Here is a 17472-nt window from a genome sequence, read left to right on the forward strand (position 1 = left end):
ATGTGTACTTTTCTAAAGTGTGTTAATGTGTATTTATGGGTTATGTGTGTATGATGTCCTGTTTCTCATTTCTACAGTTCTGTTGATGTTTCTGCATCAGATATTTTATAAAAGCGCCATCGTAATTGAAATAAACATACTGTATTGAACGTTCATCAGATGGTATTTTTTGCAAGTGACTTATGACACTCATTGCATCATGAGATAGTGATTTATCATTTTATGGCTCAGTACTTCACTTTTGTCTTTGCACAAAGGCCATGAGAGGAGAGTGCACGGAAGTTGATATAGCAGTAGTGAAAGTATGTTGTTGTCCTCACTGTGGAGAATGTAGAGGTGCTGCTGTAGAGATAAAGATGAAAACATCTTGGGGCGCCCAGGCAGGTCATATGGTTGAGCGTGAGCCTCATGGACAGAGGCTCAGTCCTTACCACAGCGGCTGTGGGTTCCATTCCTACCTGCTGCGGCCCTTTGCTACATGTCATACCCCCTCTCTTCCCTTTCCTGTCTAAACCTGTCCTGTCAAATAAAGGCCTAAAATGCCCCAAAAAAATATTATTGGAAAAAAAAGATGGAAAAGTCTTAAGCCTTAAGCCAACAAATAGAGTTGGAGCAGACCTGTGTGCGTGCGTGCGTGCGTGCGTGCATAAATGTTATACATATTATGTTCTGTACATAAATACATGTAATTGCAGTGTGGCCATATTTGAGACTCGGGTTTAAAACGTGATAGAGCGACACCTTGTGGTTAAGCAGGGAACTGCACTCTGTGCTTTGGAGGAAGGACGTCGAAGACAAACTTGCAGGCTGCTTGCAGGAGCCGTAGAAGTTTTAATCCAGAAATGGCAACACAGGAGGAATTCTTCTCGGGTAAATCTTAATATTTCTGTTTGCTACGTCTGCTGTGTTTCTCTCTGTGTGTATGTTGTGGACATAAAGTGTCCGTAATGCACGTAATTGCACTGCAGGGCCTTGTAATGCAAAAGTACAGTCCACATGATTTAGAGTTTGCCCAGACACAGGCCTGTCTGTGGAGCACATGTCACCGTTACGCTGTAGACCAGTGGTTCCCTACTGTCTTTGGTGGTTCCCTACTGTCTTTGGTGGTTCCCTACTGTCTTTGGTGGTTCCCTACTGTCTATGGTGGTTCCCTTCTGTCTACTGTCTGTGGTGGTTCCCTACTGTCTACTGTCTATGGTGGTTCCCTACTGTCTATGGTGGTTCCCTACTGTCTACTGTTTGTGGTGGTTACCTACTGTCTACTGTCTATGGTGGTTCCCTACTGTCTACTGTTTGTGGTGGTTACCTACTGTCTACTGTCTATGGTGGTTCCCTACTGTCTACTGGTTGTGGTGGTTCCCTACTGTCTACTGTCTATGGTGGTTCCCTACTGTCTATGGTGGTTACCTACTGTCTACTGTCTATGGTGGTTCCCTACTGTCTACTGGTTGTGGTGGTTCCCTACTGTCTACTGTCTATGGTGGTTCCCTACTGTCTATGGTGGTTACCTACTGTCTACTGTCTATGGTGGTTACCTACTGTCTACTGTCTATGGTGGTTCCCTACTGTCTACTGTTTGTGGTGGTTACCTACTGTCTACTGTCTATGGTGGTTCCCTACTGTCTACTGGTTGTGGTGGTTCCCTACTGTCTACTGTTTGTGGTGGTTCCCTACTGTCTACTGTCTATGGTGGTTCCCTACTGTCTACTGTTTGTGGTGGTTCCCTACTGTCTACTGTCTATGGTGGTTCCCTACTGTCTACTGTTTGTGGTGGTTCCCTACTGTCTACTGTTTGTGGTGGTTCCCTACTGTCTACTGTTTGTGGTGGTTCCCTACTGTCTGTGGTGGTTCCCTACTGTCTGTGGTGGTTCCCTACTGTCTGTGGTGGTTCCCACCCTTTTTTGGTCTGAGCTGAGGTAACAGTTACCTCTACAGCCGCACGTCAGGTGAACTCACAAATCCCCTTCATCGATTCACAATGTATGTTCCAAAAAACAGTATTCATTATATAAAAGTGGATATTGTTCATTTTTCATACTGGTTTGGTCAGCGAAGTCCTATAGTGTAGGCAATACTTTTATCAACATGTATGTATCAATCATTTATGCAGTATAGGCTACTTTTAGATAATTATTTGAACAGTTTAAGGTACACTGTTTAGTGTTTTAAGTATTTTATTAGCTAAAATCAATGTCTTCATTCATAAATATGTCCTCCTTGGTGTAAAATGATCTGACTTATCCTCGTAAGCAAAGAATTTCTTATCTGTATTGCCTGATGTGAGTCGAGTACAGATGTGAGTTGCGCATGCAGATTTAAACGGTTTACAGCATAACGTGTCATACTGAAAGTTGTGAAATCCATAAAATTATAAACTTTTCTCATTACAAACAATAACAGAAAATGGAAATCATTTCAAAAACGTTTTAGCTATCTATGATTGTTTGATTGCTAACGTTAGCTCAAAACACCATTCAAGTGACAGCCTTTGTTTGTTTGATTGCTAACTTTGATTGCAGTGAACCAACTTCGTTATGTAGGTCCATTTTTGTTGTATTGACATTACAGAAGTCTCTCGTTAGCAGGTTCTTGGAGTCTACTTGTTGCAAAGTGACGCATGCGCAACTCATATCTGCACTCACATCGGGCAGAGACAGAGGCTTCCATGTCGTTCTGCCATTTTGAAAAACTATAATGGCTGAGAGGAACATAGAGCACTAGCCGACCTGTCTAGCTAATCCACAACGCGTTTTCGTTCAGAGCCAGCGTCACGTGACTGAAACCAGCTGAAACGGAGAAGGAGATCAGTGAGAGGCGCTTGTCACCGCCCCGGCAAAGGCTGCAGTGCCCTTTAGTTCATAATGGAGGATCATACTTATGCCGAGCCACAGGAGAAGGAATCCTCGTCACCAAAGAAAGCAAAAAATTGGAAGACATGTTGTCATAGTTTCTTGGTACATAACGGCTACCGTAGTTGCATCACACATTTGAAAAAGCGAGTCATTAAGTCATTAGTTTTAGCTATTTATTTGTAACATGTATTTTAAGCTAACGTTACCTGTTTTAAGATTTCTGTTCTTGCTTGCTAACTACGTTTCACACACTCTTACACATAACTGCAACACATTATGTGTTTAGGTGTTACAGTTGACTTAATGTTAGTATGTATGTGTCTAAATTCTTTTAATCAAATCATAATTGATATTTTTTCAAATTAGTTGGGTTACTCACTCCACAATCTTTCCACGTACCCTCTGGCAACTACAGAAGTACCCCAGGGGTACCAGTAGGCTACCCCTGCCATGGTTTGGAATCACTGCAGTAGGTGATGAATTGGTATACGTTTTATAGGCTACCCTTTCAATTGTCCTACAATCTTAAATGTGTGAAAAAAAACTTGCACATACAGTATAGTATCATCATGTGCTCTTATCCAAATCACTTCCATTGCTATGTATTCCCCATGTCACATAACAAAAGGAGATTAATGTGTGTTTGTTTCATTGAATTGAACAACATTTATGGTGCACAGGCATTCCGAAGATCCCATATTTACCGAGTGCTGGGCCTGGAGATGTCATGTGCTTCAAACACTACAATGCAGAAGAGGTAGGGGTTATACGGTGGCCCTGAAGTGCAAACTATGGCAGCAAATCCCACAACGCGAAAGCATTTCACCACAACACCACAGCATTAGTAAGACTGAAACGGAAAGGGTAGGTACATATTGGACACCTATCCTCGTCACTGATTGGTTGCACTGTCTGTCATTTACAAATGGGTCCGTTTACGTTTTGATAGTTTGTTTTTTCATTTGAACCAAGAAACGATCAAACAGAAATAGCATGTTTTTTTTTGTTTTTCGTTTCAATTCACAAATCAAATAAATGAAATTCAGTCTTAGTAATGCTGTCGTGTTGTGGCTTTTGCTTTTGCGTTGTGGGATTTGCTGCATTGGTTTGCACTTTAGGGCCACCATAGTTTTACACACACCCACACACACACACACACACACACACACACACACACACACACCTACCTATGTCCATCATGATTCATACTGCATACCTGTGTTTGTCTGTGCAGGTGCTGATGGAGAGGAAGATGGAGGAATGGCTGAGGTTTTCAGTCTGCTATTGGCACTCCTTCTGTGGCACTGGTAGGCTACTGTAACTACCCAACACTGATATTAGTCATCATCAGTCATCAGACAGTCTGTGTGTGGAGGCTTGGTGGTGACTAATATGAGGTCCAAGCATTATCTATTATGAATAGGCTCTTGTAAACACACATGAACACTGTCGTTCTATTGTGGTTTGTGCTATTATAGTTTCTACCTCCTTTTTAGATTTGTATACAAAAAACATTTTTAATTAAGGGCCAAGAGTCTTTTTTCGAATTGTTATCTTTTTTAGGAGCTGATCCTTTTGGGTCTCCGACCCTCCACCGGCCCTGGAATGAAGGAAATCCTATGGAATCAGCCAAGAAGCGACTCCGGGCTGCTTTTGAGTTTTTCACCAAGCTTGGTGTGAGGGAAATCGGCTCAATTTTACAACGAAAGTCACAGTTACACACAGCTGATTAAATCTTATACCGTGTGTTTCCTTTGTAACTTCTGCGTCTTTTCACAGGTGAAATACTACACATTTCATGACAGGTAATTGACCATTTCATTCTTTTTTTGATTTTCAAGCATAGATATAGAATCAGTATAACTGACATTGAACTGTTTGCCGTGGTCATTTGACTGGTATAAAGTACTTAGCTAGCTTGTTAATTCTGCCATGCTTTAATGCTACACTGGTTAAAGAAATGAGCTGAACAAAGTGGTCACTCATCTGTCGATGGAAATGTGCATTCCTACGCTGACAAGACCACAAGAGTGTGTGGATGAAGTGCTAAGTTGTTATATTTTACTCATTTACTCTGGCTCTCCATATGTATTCCTGCAAAACCTTACCACAGTGAGTCCGTGACGTTCTGCTAGTCGGTTTCTATGGAAGTAAGCCTGCTACACCGGTTATAGTTCTCTGACAATCCTACTATGTTGTTTTGAATGGTGTTGTCTGTTGTTATTCTATTTCTATGGTTTCAACATCATCTTTCTTTATTCTGTTTATCTGGGCTTGCATAATCAAACTAGCTGTACTATACGTTTAGGTGAATAATGGTTTAAATAGATTATTAGATTATATATCTCAATGCTGCAAAGATGAAATGATTATTTCTCAACTATTAAATAATTACCAATTGGGTTTTATAATCGGTTTGAGTCATTTTTTAAGAAAATTCAATGATTCCAGCTTTCTTAAATGTGAATATTGTTCTAGTGTCTTCTCTCCTCTGGGACAGTAGACTGAATATCTTTGAGTTGTGGACAAAACAAGACATTTGAGGACGTCATCTTGGGCTTTGGGAAACACTGATCCACATTTTTCAACCTTTTCTGACATTTTATAGACCAAACAACTAATCCGTTAATCGAGAAAATAATCTACAGATTAATCAACACTGAAAATAATTGTTAGTTGTTTAGTTTAATCAATCTAGTACCAGCAATATGTGCTCAGTGGTGCCTTTAAATGTGTCATACAATCCATGCTTTAAACCCTCTTTTGTCCACCTCTCTTGTAATTTAACAGTATTTCGAAGTAATGAAATCTAACTAGTATTTGATGTTTATTGTGTATTACAGTTTTCCGAACAATGTTTTCTACAGGGATATGGCTCCTGAGGGCTCAACTCTGGAGGAGTCCAACAGGAATCTGAATGAATTAACAGACCTGGCTCTCCAGCTGCAGAACCAGACTGGAATCAAGGTGCTGTGGGTCACCTGCAATCTCTTTGCCCACCCAAGGTCAGTGTTTAATTCAGAAAAGATGACAGTCGAATGCTGGGGATTAGCAAGGAAAGATGGGTATACAGCATCGGACATTGTTACATGAAGTAAATTAAGTAATAAAAGAAAGACCGAGGCTATATGAAAATATATACAATAACCAAAGTAGTCCAGTGCTTACATCATGATATATTTGATTCATGTGACAGGTATATGAATGGTGCAGCCACCAACCCTGACTGTCATGTTCTGGCCTATGCTGGCGCTCAGGTTAAGAAGGGGCTTGATACTGCCAAGAAGTTGGGTGCAGAAAATTTTGGTATGAGTGACTTGACGGTGCCTAAAATATCGATACGCTTCTCCAATGCAGCAACGTTGCTACATCATTTTATATTTGTCTCGACAGTGTTTTGGGGAGGAAGGGAAGGCTTCCTTTCCTTCCACAATACTGATGTTGCTGCTGAACTGAAGCACATGGCCAACTTCTTCAAAATGGCTGTCAGTAAGTGTGCATGTGAATACACAGATATATACAGTACATACGTAGATACCGCCTCCGGCTTTTGAGATGTGTCTTTGCCGCCGCCATTTTGGGACGGACATCTGATCCGATCTGACTATAAAGACACACTTGGTATCCTGTATCATAAATACATGTCTACATGTCTACAAAATACATTTGTAGCAAAGCAAACGGCTTGAAAATCTGTTGATAATTCAGCAATTCTGTATGTATGTATGTATGTATGTATGTATGTATGTATGTAGGTATGTACAGTACAGGCCAAAAGTTTGGACACACCTTCTCATTCAATGCGTTTCCTTTTTTATTTTCATGAGAATTTACATTGTAGATTCTCACTGAAGGCATCAAAACTATGAATGAACACATATGGAATTATGTACTTAACAAAAAAGTGTGAAATAACTGAAAACATGTCTTATATTTTAGATTCTTCAAAGTAGCCACCCTTTGCTTTTTTATTAATAAGGGACAAAATTCCACTAATTAATCCTGACAAAGCACACCTGTGAAGTGAAAACCATTTCAGGTGACTACCTCATGAAGCTCATTGAGAGAACACCAAGGGTTTGCAGCAGTATCAAAAAAAGCAAAGGGTGGCTACTTTGAAGAATCTAAAATATAAGATATGTTTTCAGTTATTTCACACTTTTTTGTTAAGTACATAATTCCATATGTGTTCATTCATAGTTTTGATGCCTTCAGTGAGAATCTACAATGTTAATAGTCATGAAAATAAAGAAACCCATTGAATGAGAAGGTGTGTCCAAACTTTTGGCCTGTACTGTATGTAGGTAGGTAGGGCTGGTTACCGAATTCAACACTTTTTAGGCACCCACCGAATTGCCTCTAAATTATCGAGTATGGAAAAATGCCTCGTCATTTAATACCCAATTTTAATACCTAAAGAGTATATCTCCTCAGCGTCAGTGAGCCAATAAGCATGCAGCATGCTTCTACCAAGATCTAATAATGTCTGTGATTGGCTGTCTTTTACACGTCGTAGAGACACACAGGGAATAACTCTGCGTTACACAAAGACGGCTCACATAGTTGGAGCTGAAAAATAAATAAAAAGATTTCTGCCGTAATGTTGTAATTTCTTTTATAAAATTGGTATGGAAAAAAGTATCATTTAAGAACCTGTATCGAAGTCACAGTATTGGTATCGGTACCGGTATTGAAAATTGTTAAACGATACCAAGCCCTCCGGTATCAGAGTTTTGGTCAGGATGTGGCACACTTTCAATTTCATGTCTGTATTTGTATTTGTCACCAGAGTACAAAGAGAAGATTGGGTTGAAGTGCCAGTTTCTTATTGAACCTAAGCCTAAGGAGCCCTGCAAGCACCAGTATGACTATGGTAAGGTAAACCAATAATGCTTTGTAATCTCAGTCTTAATGATGCATTTTATATGTCCCATGTGTTTCTTCTACAGATGCAATGAGTGTCATGGGATTCCTTAAGCATTATGGTCTGGAGAATGACTTTAAGTTGAACATCGAGCCCAACCACACCACCCTGGCAGGACACTCCTACGAACATGATGTTGTCATGGCTTCTGCGTGAGGCATTGTACTTACTGCTGTTACTGCATCACAATTTTAACACGTAACACATTTTGAACACTGAGTATTACATTCTGTGTCATCTTTGTCTGCTGGCGGACAGCTTTGGCATGCTGGGTTCAGTTGATGCAAACACTGGCTCTCCAGACCTGGGCTGGGACACAGACCAGTTCCCCATGGACATCAGGAACACCACCTTGGTCATGAAGGTGAACTCATTTCTTTAACTTAAAGGGGTGATAGAATGATTATATAGGGTATTTCACACTGTTCCTTATGGTCTCCTAATGGGGTATGTAACATTGGTTGGGCTGAAAATGGCCTGGTTGATATTTTATTGGCCCTTATGCATCCCTGTGTTTTGGCCCTATTTGTAACAAGAGCTTTTCTTCCAAATATGGTATGGTCATGAATATTTAGATGAGCTGCGCGCTGATTGGTTGAGCGACTTGCCATACGCACATATTAGAGACGCCGCGCTGATTGGTTGGAGCGAATCCCCAATACACATACATTAGAGAAGCGACAGAATCTCATATTCCAGACACTGCAATGTTTCATTACCAAATTCACTTCTGAGACTTTTTAAGCGAGAAATCAACTATATAAAGCTGAAATATGGGCCGTTTTACAAAATTTGATGGCTAATTGCAAATTTGGTAAGACGTGTCGGACTTTAGGAGCTCCACACAGTCTGACGGAAGCGGCAGCCTGCTGGGCTCCAGGGCAAAGTCACCCTTTGTGGATACTGCACTAAGGGGCTCCGCGGCCCAGCTACCGCATAACTATAATATATTTACGGTTTTTTGGTCCACGCCACTTTGATTTTAAGGCATTTTTATGAACGTTAGCGTCTTTGTAGGACGAGCAGCTGCGCTTGCAATATGTCCCATTCATTACAATGTGGGAAAACCGCAGCTAGTTAGCTACACTGTCGCCATAACTAAATTATATTTACAGTTTGAATTTCGTCCGCACTTATATACCATCATTCCCCAATGTCTTATAAAGCTAACCGTTGTGTCCGGTTGTTTTTAAGGCATCTTTGTAAACGGAGCTTAGGACCAGCAGCTGCTTGCTATATGTCCCATTCATTACAATGGGGCCGCAGCTGTACACTGTCGGCCATAACTAAATTATATATTACAATTTAGAATTTCGTTCCACGCCTACTATATACCATCATTCCCCAATGTCTTAATAAAACTAACCGTTGTGTCCGATTTATTTTTATGGTTTTATATAGGATGTGTAGCTGCTTTCCTTTGTATATGTCCCATTCATTACAATGGGGAGCAGCTTGCTTACACTATCGCCATAACTAAATTATATTTACATTTTGAATTTGTCCACGCCACTTATATAACATCATTCCCCAATGTCTTATAAAGCTAACCGTTGTGTCCGATTTGATTTTAAGGCATTTTTATGAACGCAGCTTGCTTGGGGAAATACCGCAGCTAGCTAGCTACACTTTCGCATAACTAAAGTATATTTACAGTTTGAATTTCGTCCACGGCATGAATATTACAGGTTCCTCAAGGTCTTAAAAGGTAGCTAACACTTGTCCGATTTCGGTTCCATTTAATGTATTTTTGTGAATGTCAGAGTTAGGAGGAGGCTACCTAGCTCTCATTGATGGACTCCATCTCCCCGCGACTGCGCCTATCAATGAGACTTCAAGGCCAGAAAGAAACGTTTATTTCCACGATTGTTATGTGAAAGGTACCGCGGAAGATTTCTAGTGCGTTGGCGCTTTCCGGCTGCGTTCCAGGCGTGTGTGCTATAAGCAAAACCCATTCCAATTTGCAAATTAGTTAGCCATCCTTTTTGGTAAAAGCGGCCCATATTTGAGCTTTATATGGTTGATTTCTCGCATAAAAAGTTTCAGAAGTGAATTTTTGTAATGGAATAGCAGAGATCTGCGTGACCTAGCTAGATTCAGAAGACTACCTGATCTCAGGTCAGTTGTGTGCCCCATATAAATATTGGGGGCGGACTGTTCTCTTAAGGTTCCGTTTTTTGATTACGCATAAGCTTGTTGGGGATTCGCCCGCCTTCCGGAGCGGCAGTTTCAAAATATGAGATTTTCATAGTAAAGGGGTGTCAGTGGGACTTTGAGCTTCTATGTATGTCCTATTTACCCACCGAACTGTCGTTATTCAACTATGACAGGGTAAAATCGGTTTTGCATTCTATCACCCCTTTAAAATGAAACAGGAGTTTATTGCCAAATATGTTAGGTTTTGATGTTATAAGATGACATTGCTCAAACACTGTTGGGTAAGGATACAAATTAGCTTTAGCTGGCAATAATAATATACTGTACCTAGCAAAGGTTGATAAGACAAATGATTTGGTAAAAGCAGTGTTGTTTGATATTTTGGCCACATGGGGGCAGCAGAACAAGCTATGCATCAACATAATTACTACTGTATAAAGTTGATATGGTAAACGTGTTAGGCAAGGCAATGCTGCTTTATTTGCATAGCACATTTCAGGTAGCAAGGTAAAGTGCTTTAAATAAAAGATGAAAGAGCAATTAAAAACAATAATAATTATTAATAATAATAATAATGAGAATATAAAAACAGCTAAAATAGAATAGGACAGGCATGAAATACAATAATAAAAGTTGCTGTGTAAAAAATGAACAATTAATAAAAGGCAGCATCAAAAAGAAAAGTTTTCAGCCTTGATTTAAAAGAACAGAGAGTTGCAGCAGATCTGCAGCTTTCTGGGAGTTTGTTCCAGATATGTGGTGCATAAAATCTGAACGCTGCTTCTCCCTGTTTAGTTCTGACTCTGGGGACAGAAAGCAGATGACCTGAGAGACTTGTCTTTTGGCCCTAAACCAATCAGTGCTTTAAGTTCAGCAAGTTAGCAGACACTTTCCTCATTACACAAAGTAATTTTAGCATTCCATTGTAGTCGTGTTTTTGTTCACATGGCAAATGTAAGTATTCCTTCTTCATTTCGCTCTGTTTTGGTCTCCACCAGCTCCAGGAAAAATACAGTATGTGACTAGCTGCTAACTTTGTCTTTCTGCTGTTTTGTGCTAACTAGTACAGCACAGTGGGTTTATCTGAGCCTGTTTGTCTTTGTAGCAGTGAACAGGGTAAATAAAGAAGTTGCTAGCTGGAAAACCAAAAAATAAAATCGGCAAAAGAGGTTAAAAAGCTTTGTAGAGCTGAAGGGAACTGCAGAATCTATAATAATTCCTGGAGTGTTCATCACTAGGAGGGGCTCCTCTTCTAATACACATAGTCATTAGATTCATTGTTAATGTAAACATACATACTTTTTTTTTTTTTCTTTTTTCAAACTCTGCCACCCTAGCCATCTCACAAGCCCACTCCTGGATTGATGGCAGCCCTTCATTCTTCCATCCCCTTAAAATAATCTGTCAGGCTATCATTAACTAGTCTGGACCCAGCTTCTTATTTGCTTGATTAGTGCAGCTTTAATGTTCATACTTGTTTATTACACACTCAGCCCTGTAGAAGATTATAGAGTATAGATCAGAACAGCGATACAGGGACCTAGTGATTCTTTAGTGTCCAATTAATCTCCTCCAGACCATTGTTGAACAAGGTGGTCTGCAGCCAGGAGGCCTGAACTTTGATGCTAAGGTGCGCCGGGAGTCCACAGACCTGGAGGACCTGTTCATCTCTCACATCGGAGCCATGGACTCCTTCGCAAGAGGACTCAGAAATGCTGTTTGCATTATTGAGGACGGGCTCCTAGCTGGTATGGTGAAGGTATGTGTGCAGCTCACAGAAAATCCCTGTTTAAATAGACTTTAATTTCCAGGTACAGTATTATTAGGAGACATCCGCCATAATGTTTGGTCTCGGACTTCTTATTATGTGTGATTCAAACAGGAGCGATACTCAAGCTACAGTCATGGCATCGGAAAGAAAGTGGAGGAAGGTTCCGCCTCCTTGGAGGAAATGGAGGTAAGACTGTTAGAGACTTGTTTACTTTTGCACAACCATCTCTGTTGTCTTATTTAATGTTGTATAGCCTTTTGTTATTAGAATAGATTTTATAGCATAGTATCGGTGATATTCAATCAATCAATTAATTTGTGATTTTTTTTATTTGTCACATGAAATCATACAAGGTACAATTCCAGTGAAATTAAATCTCATCAGCTCCTTCAACTATATTACTATTGAGTCTGAATATAATTTAGAAGGATGAGAAAGGATTGCTACTTAAAGGACAATTCCAGCGCAAAATGAACACGTGTGCACCGAGTCGACCATTCTCTGGGATTTGTTTTCATGCTAATCGAATGTGACCAGTTTTAGCGCAAACCGCTAGTTAGCTTATAACGCTAATCATCGGGGCAGGGGTAAAGTAAAAAGAAATCACTATTTCTATACCACTAACAAGGCTGAAAATGGCACCACCACGCCATCTTGGTAAAACAGTCATGACCAGTTGAACGCTGTGCAACGTGAGCTGAAATGTGAAATCTCCCATGGTCCGGGGTTTCCCAATGGGTCGATAGGAATTACGTTTGTGAAATGTAATTATATGGAAACGCATGAATTATCTGTTTATTAAATAATTAAAATATACTGTCTGTACACTTACAAAGTTCTCAATGCTTGGGTTTACATGTAGGGAATCTCATTATGCTACCGTGGAAGTGTGGTGCTGTTTTGAGCCTTGTTAGTGGTGTAGAAATAGTGATTTATTTTTACTTTACCCATGCCCCGACGACTAGCGTTATAAGCTAATTAGCGGTTTGCGCTAAAACTGGTCACATTCAATTAGCATGAAAACAAATCCCAGAGAATGTGTTATTAAAGGTCCCATCACATGGTGCTCTTTGGATGCTTTTATATAGACCTTAGTGGTCCCCTAATACTGTATCTGAAGTCTCTTTTATATAGGCCTTAGTGGTCCCCTAATACTGTATCTGAAGTCTCTTTTATATAGACCTTAGTGGTCCCCTAATACTGTATCTGAAGTCTCTTTTATATAGACCTTAGTGGTCCCCTAATACTGTATCTGAAGTCTCTTTTATATAGACCTTAGTGGTCCTCTAATACTGTATCTGAAGTCTCTTTTATATAGACCTTAGTGGTCCCCTAAATACTGTATCTGAAGTCTCTTTTATATAGACCTTAGTGGTCCCCTAATACTGTATCTGAAGTCTCTTTCCCGAAATTCAGCCTTGGTGCAGAATTACAGCCACTAGAGCCAGTCCCACAATGAGCTTTCCTTAGGATGTACCATTTCTGTGTCTGTAGCTATTGAGGAGGAGAGAGTGGGAGCAAGGTGGAGGGTGGGGGTGTGGCCTTGACCAACTGCCACTTTGCTCGTTTGAAAGCCATGATGTCTCTCTCTCTCTCATGGGTGGGCCAAATTCTCTGGGCGGGCAAAGCAGAGAAAGGGGAGGTAACCTTGCTCCTTATGACCTCATAAGGAGAAGATTCCAGATTGGTCCATCTGAGCTTTCATTTTCTCAAAGGCAGAGCAGGATACCCAGGGCTCGGTTTACACCTATCACCATTTCTAGCCACTGGGGGGCCATAGGCAGGCTGGGGGAACACATATTAATGTTAAAACACCTCATAAAGTGACATTTTCATGCCATGGGGCCTTTTAACCCCTAGGTTCATTTTGCGCCAGAATTGTCCTTTAAACATGGAAAACATACTAGTCTAAGAGCAGGGGCAGAGCCAGACGTTGTAAACATTTGGGGCTTGCTCCATTTATTGCAGCCATATGCACTATTTTTCATGACATTTGATAATAGAATGCCTAAGAATCTGTGCATCATTTGGTAAAAACGTGATAATTGCCAAGGAAAGCAATCATCCTGGAGAGCCTCCATCGTATTTTGTATCTAATTTTGAAAGTAGAGTAAACAGAATGAATGGTGACATTACTGCAGTAACCGAACGTTTGCTTCATTGACTTGCCGGTCCAATCAGAGAGACCGAAGGGTAAATGACACAAAAGTTATTTTAAAAACCTGAAAGATTTGGGGCTTTTTAGAAAACATTCCGGGCTGTAGCCCCAGAAGCCAGCCCCTCACTCCGCCCCTGTCTAAGTAACCGACTTAATACATCATTTGTCACATGTATATTGTTTCACATTTCAAGCTGCTTAAAACTATAACCAGCAGTATTTGTGAACATTGCTTTTTGGCCAGTCAGAGGGTTATTTGCACCTCAGACTTTCCTCAGTGTGTTTGCTCAGAGGTTGTCATTGCCAGTGTAATAAACTGAGTAGACTACAGTATCTACAGTAAGAGAGTGTTAATGGTCTTAAACATAAAAGGCTTTGTGTTTTGTTTTATCAGGCCTTCATCAAGCAGAACGGGGAGCCGAAAGTGACTTCAGGGAAGCAAGAAAAACATGAATGCATTTTTAATCGCTACATATAATAGAAGCATCACTCTCCTGTGTCTGCATAGGACATACTAACCTTTGACACAGATAGAAGCTGTCGTGCGTGGTGCAGTGGTGAAACACATCAGAGCGTCAAACAGAGTGTCAGAAAGGTAGAGAGCTGTATTCATCCCACTGGGGTTGCAGTTGTTCCACTAACTAAAAAAGCACCCGTAAAGATGCTGAATACTGCAAGCAAAAAGCTGAAATGTTAAAGTGTCCTTGACAGACTTATTCAACATAACATGTTGGGAGTCTGTATCAGTATGTATTTGTAGTGCTATTGACATATCATCTAGTGTTTGATACACTGAGGAGGACTCCTGTTCACTGTGTAATAAAACACATTCACAGTGCAGTTAATACGTGGTCCTGTTTATCTTTCCACATCCAGTCGACACAGATATTAACTATTGAATAATTAAAAATGATAAATATCCAGACATTTTGTTCTACTTTATTGTAAGAGATAACCTTTCTTATTATTAGTGTTTATATATATATATATATATATATATATATATATATATATATATATATATATATATAAAAATTATTTTAAGTACCTTCACCACAAAGAATATGTCATTCCTGTATCTGCCTGTAAATTATTCTCTCCCGTTCCCAAATTTGGTATGTTAATATTGTTAGAATAGGAGAAGGCAGAATAGGTTTCAACAAGTTCTTACCCGTCGTCATACTGTATGTTTTCTCACAGTAAGTCTCAGGTTCCTCTATGTGTAGTCGATAGATAGATAGATAGATAGATAGATAGATAGATAGATAGATAGATAGATAGATAGATACTGTATTCATCCCGAGGGAAATTTTAGGCATCCAGTAGCTTAGACAACCATAACACAACAAACACATATATCTCACATACATGTAAGGTAATATAATGTATACTTTATTAATACCGCAAGGGGAAATTACAATGTTTTTACTCTGTTGTTATTACACACATTACACACAGGCCTGAATTACACACACATGCTCAGTACCTATACATGCACTAATGGACAGATGTCAGAGTGAGGGAGCTGCCCATGGAAAGGTGCCCCAAGCAGTTGGGGGTTCGGTGCATTGTTCAAGAGCACCTTGGCAGTGCCCAGGAAGTGAAATGTCACCTCTCCAGCTACCAGTCCACCACCATACTTTTGGTCTGTATGGGGACTTGAACCAACAACTCTCCGGTTCCCAACCCAACTCAACTCCGTACTGACTACTACCACCCCATGCATAAAAATCACTCACAGAAATTTAAAGAGTTAGTTATTGGTCTCTGTCCAGAGTTAGTTTAGGTGGTGTTATACCTTTCAATACTACATTTTGTATGGTTTATCTGCTTATTTAATTCAAAATCGTTTAGTTATAACTGATTGCAAGTAGGTTTTTAGTTCTGGGCAGAAAAAGATGATGCGACATTCAGTTTGTATTTTTGGTAGGCTCTATTTCATAATCTTGTAGCCCATGTATCCCACTTTCCAGGAAAAGTCTCTCCAGTAGGCTACTTGGAGTTGTTTAATATTCATATACATTTGACACAGCCTGTTTCAAACAAAAGCTATTGAGAAGAGCTCTCACTCTGCACGTTTTTCTGGATATCATGGATGTCTCGAGCGTGACTCACATGGATCATTGCACATGGCTGCCGGTTAAAGTGATGGTTCGGAGTAATTTCACCCTAGGGTCCTTTGCACCATGAGCTCGAGCCAAACACCCCCCCAGAAGCTTTTTTCACCTGGGTCTAACATTGGGAGAGTTAGCGTAGCGTAGCGTTATCAGCTGAATAGCTTAGCGCAGGGGCTAATGGATCCAGTGATGTATCTCGTAATTGACCCCACTAATAATGCCCGAAATGATACCAAACTTCTACACTAGTACAAATAGGTTATGTAAACGATTGATTGGAAAGTTTGTAAGTACACCAGAAGTTTATGAACACTTGCCTGCTCTCTTCAGCTCTCTGTTGCTGCTGCTGCTGCTACCTGCAGTTAGACGAGTGCTTAGGGCCGTCTACAAATTACAACACCGAAAAGAGATGCAACAAAAATATTTATTAATTTAATGATTAAATAAGCTAATGTCTCCAAACTTACCTCAATTATAACTTGTCTCCTGCTAGTTATACTACAGCACTTACTTTAAAAAAAAAGTTAAATTAATAAATATTTTCGTTGCATCTCTTTTTGGTGTTGTAATTGTAGAACGGCCCTCCAGCACCGCTTACTGCGCAGGTAGCAGCAGCAGCGGCAGCAGAGCGCAGAAGAAGAGCAGGCAAGTGTTGTTCATAAACTTCTAGTGTACTTACAAACTTTCCAATCCATCGTTTTTATGAGAGCATAACCTATTTGTACTAGTGTAGAAGTTTGGTATCATTTCGGGCATTATTGAGTGGGTCATTTACGAGATACATCACTGGATCCATTAGCCCCTCGCGCTAAGCTATTCAGCTGATAACGCTCCTTCTTCTCTCAATTCGACCCAGGTGAAAAAGCTACAGAGGTGTTTGGCTCCAGTCTCATGGTGCAAAGGACCCTAGGGTGAAATTACTCCGAACCATCACTTTAAATTCAGGATCCAGTACAAGATTGTTGTCATTACATGGTCCCTTTACTCGACTGAAAACAGGTAACAGAGCTTCTGAAATAGGCCAGTTGCTCCTAGACTGTGGAACGCTTTGCCTCTTGTTTTAGGAATGGCTGCCTCTGTTGACATTTTTAAAAAGCAGCTAAAGACACATCTTTTTAGTCAGGCGTTCGTTTAACAATATTGTTGACTGTATTAATATGTAATCTGTGCTACTGTGTTTTACTGTGACTGTGAATTATTGTGCTTTTTATGATTGATTTTTTTTTTTGTATAATGTATTTATTTATTTGCCCTGTGAAGCACTTTAAAGTCTGTGATAAGTGCTGTATAAATAAACTTGACTTACTTACTTCCGTTATAGCCATTAGCCAGGTTTACCACGTGGACACCATGGCCTCGTTTCTTCTGTTACAAACACTTCATTTAGTGGACACACAAATAAGAAATGCTAAAATGTTGATTTGGGGATGTGTACAGGCTACATGTGATTTCTTTCTCGATATTCACAACTTTAGTTGCCATAGTAACAGCTT

At 40.1% G+C, this 17472-nt stretch overlaps 1 protein-coding gene across 1 annotated transcript; it reads left to right on the plus strand.

Annotated features, from left to right (window-relative positions):
- The first annotated feature begins 612 nt into the window (after positions 1-612).
- Positions 613-14787, plus strand: LOC120562704 (xylose isomerase-like). The gene is made up of 14 exons (XM_039806556.1): positions 613-870; positions 3533-3609; positions 4087-4159; positions 4416-4528; positions 4632-4657; positions 5720-5857; positions 6049-6158; positions 6246-6341; positions 7642-7725; positions 7802-7928; positions 8035-8140; positions 11510-11692; positions 11816-11890; positions 14257-14787. Exons 1-14 carry the CDS (start codon positions 843-845, stop codon positions 14338-14340), a joined length of 1320 nt encoding a protein of 439 aa, XP_039662490.1. The 5' UTR covers positions 613-842; the 3' UTR covers positions 14341-14787.
- The last annotated feature ends 2685 nt before the right edge of the window (positions 14788-17472 follow it).

The sequence above is a fragment of the Perca fluviatilis genome, chromosome 7 (genome assembly GCF_010015445.1).
Source record: "Perca fluviatilis chromosome 7, GENO_Pfluv_1.0, whole genome shotgun sequence".
Taxonomy (NCBI): Eukaryota; Metazoa; Chordata; class Actinopteri; order Perciformes; family Percidae; genus Perca; species Perca fluviatilis.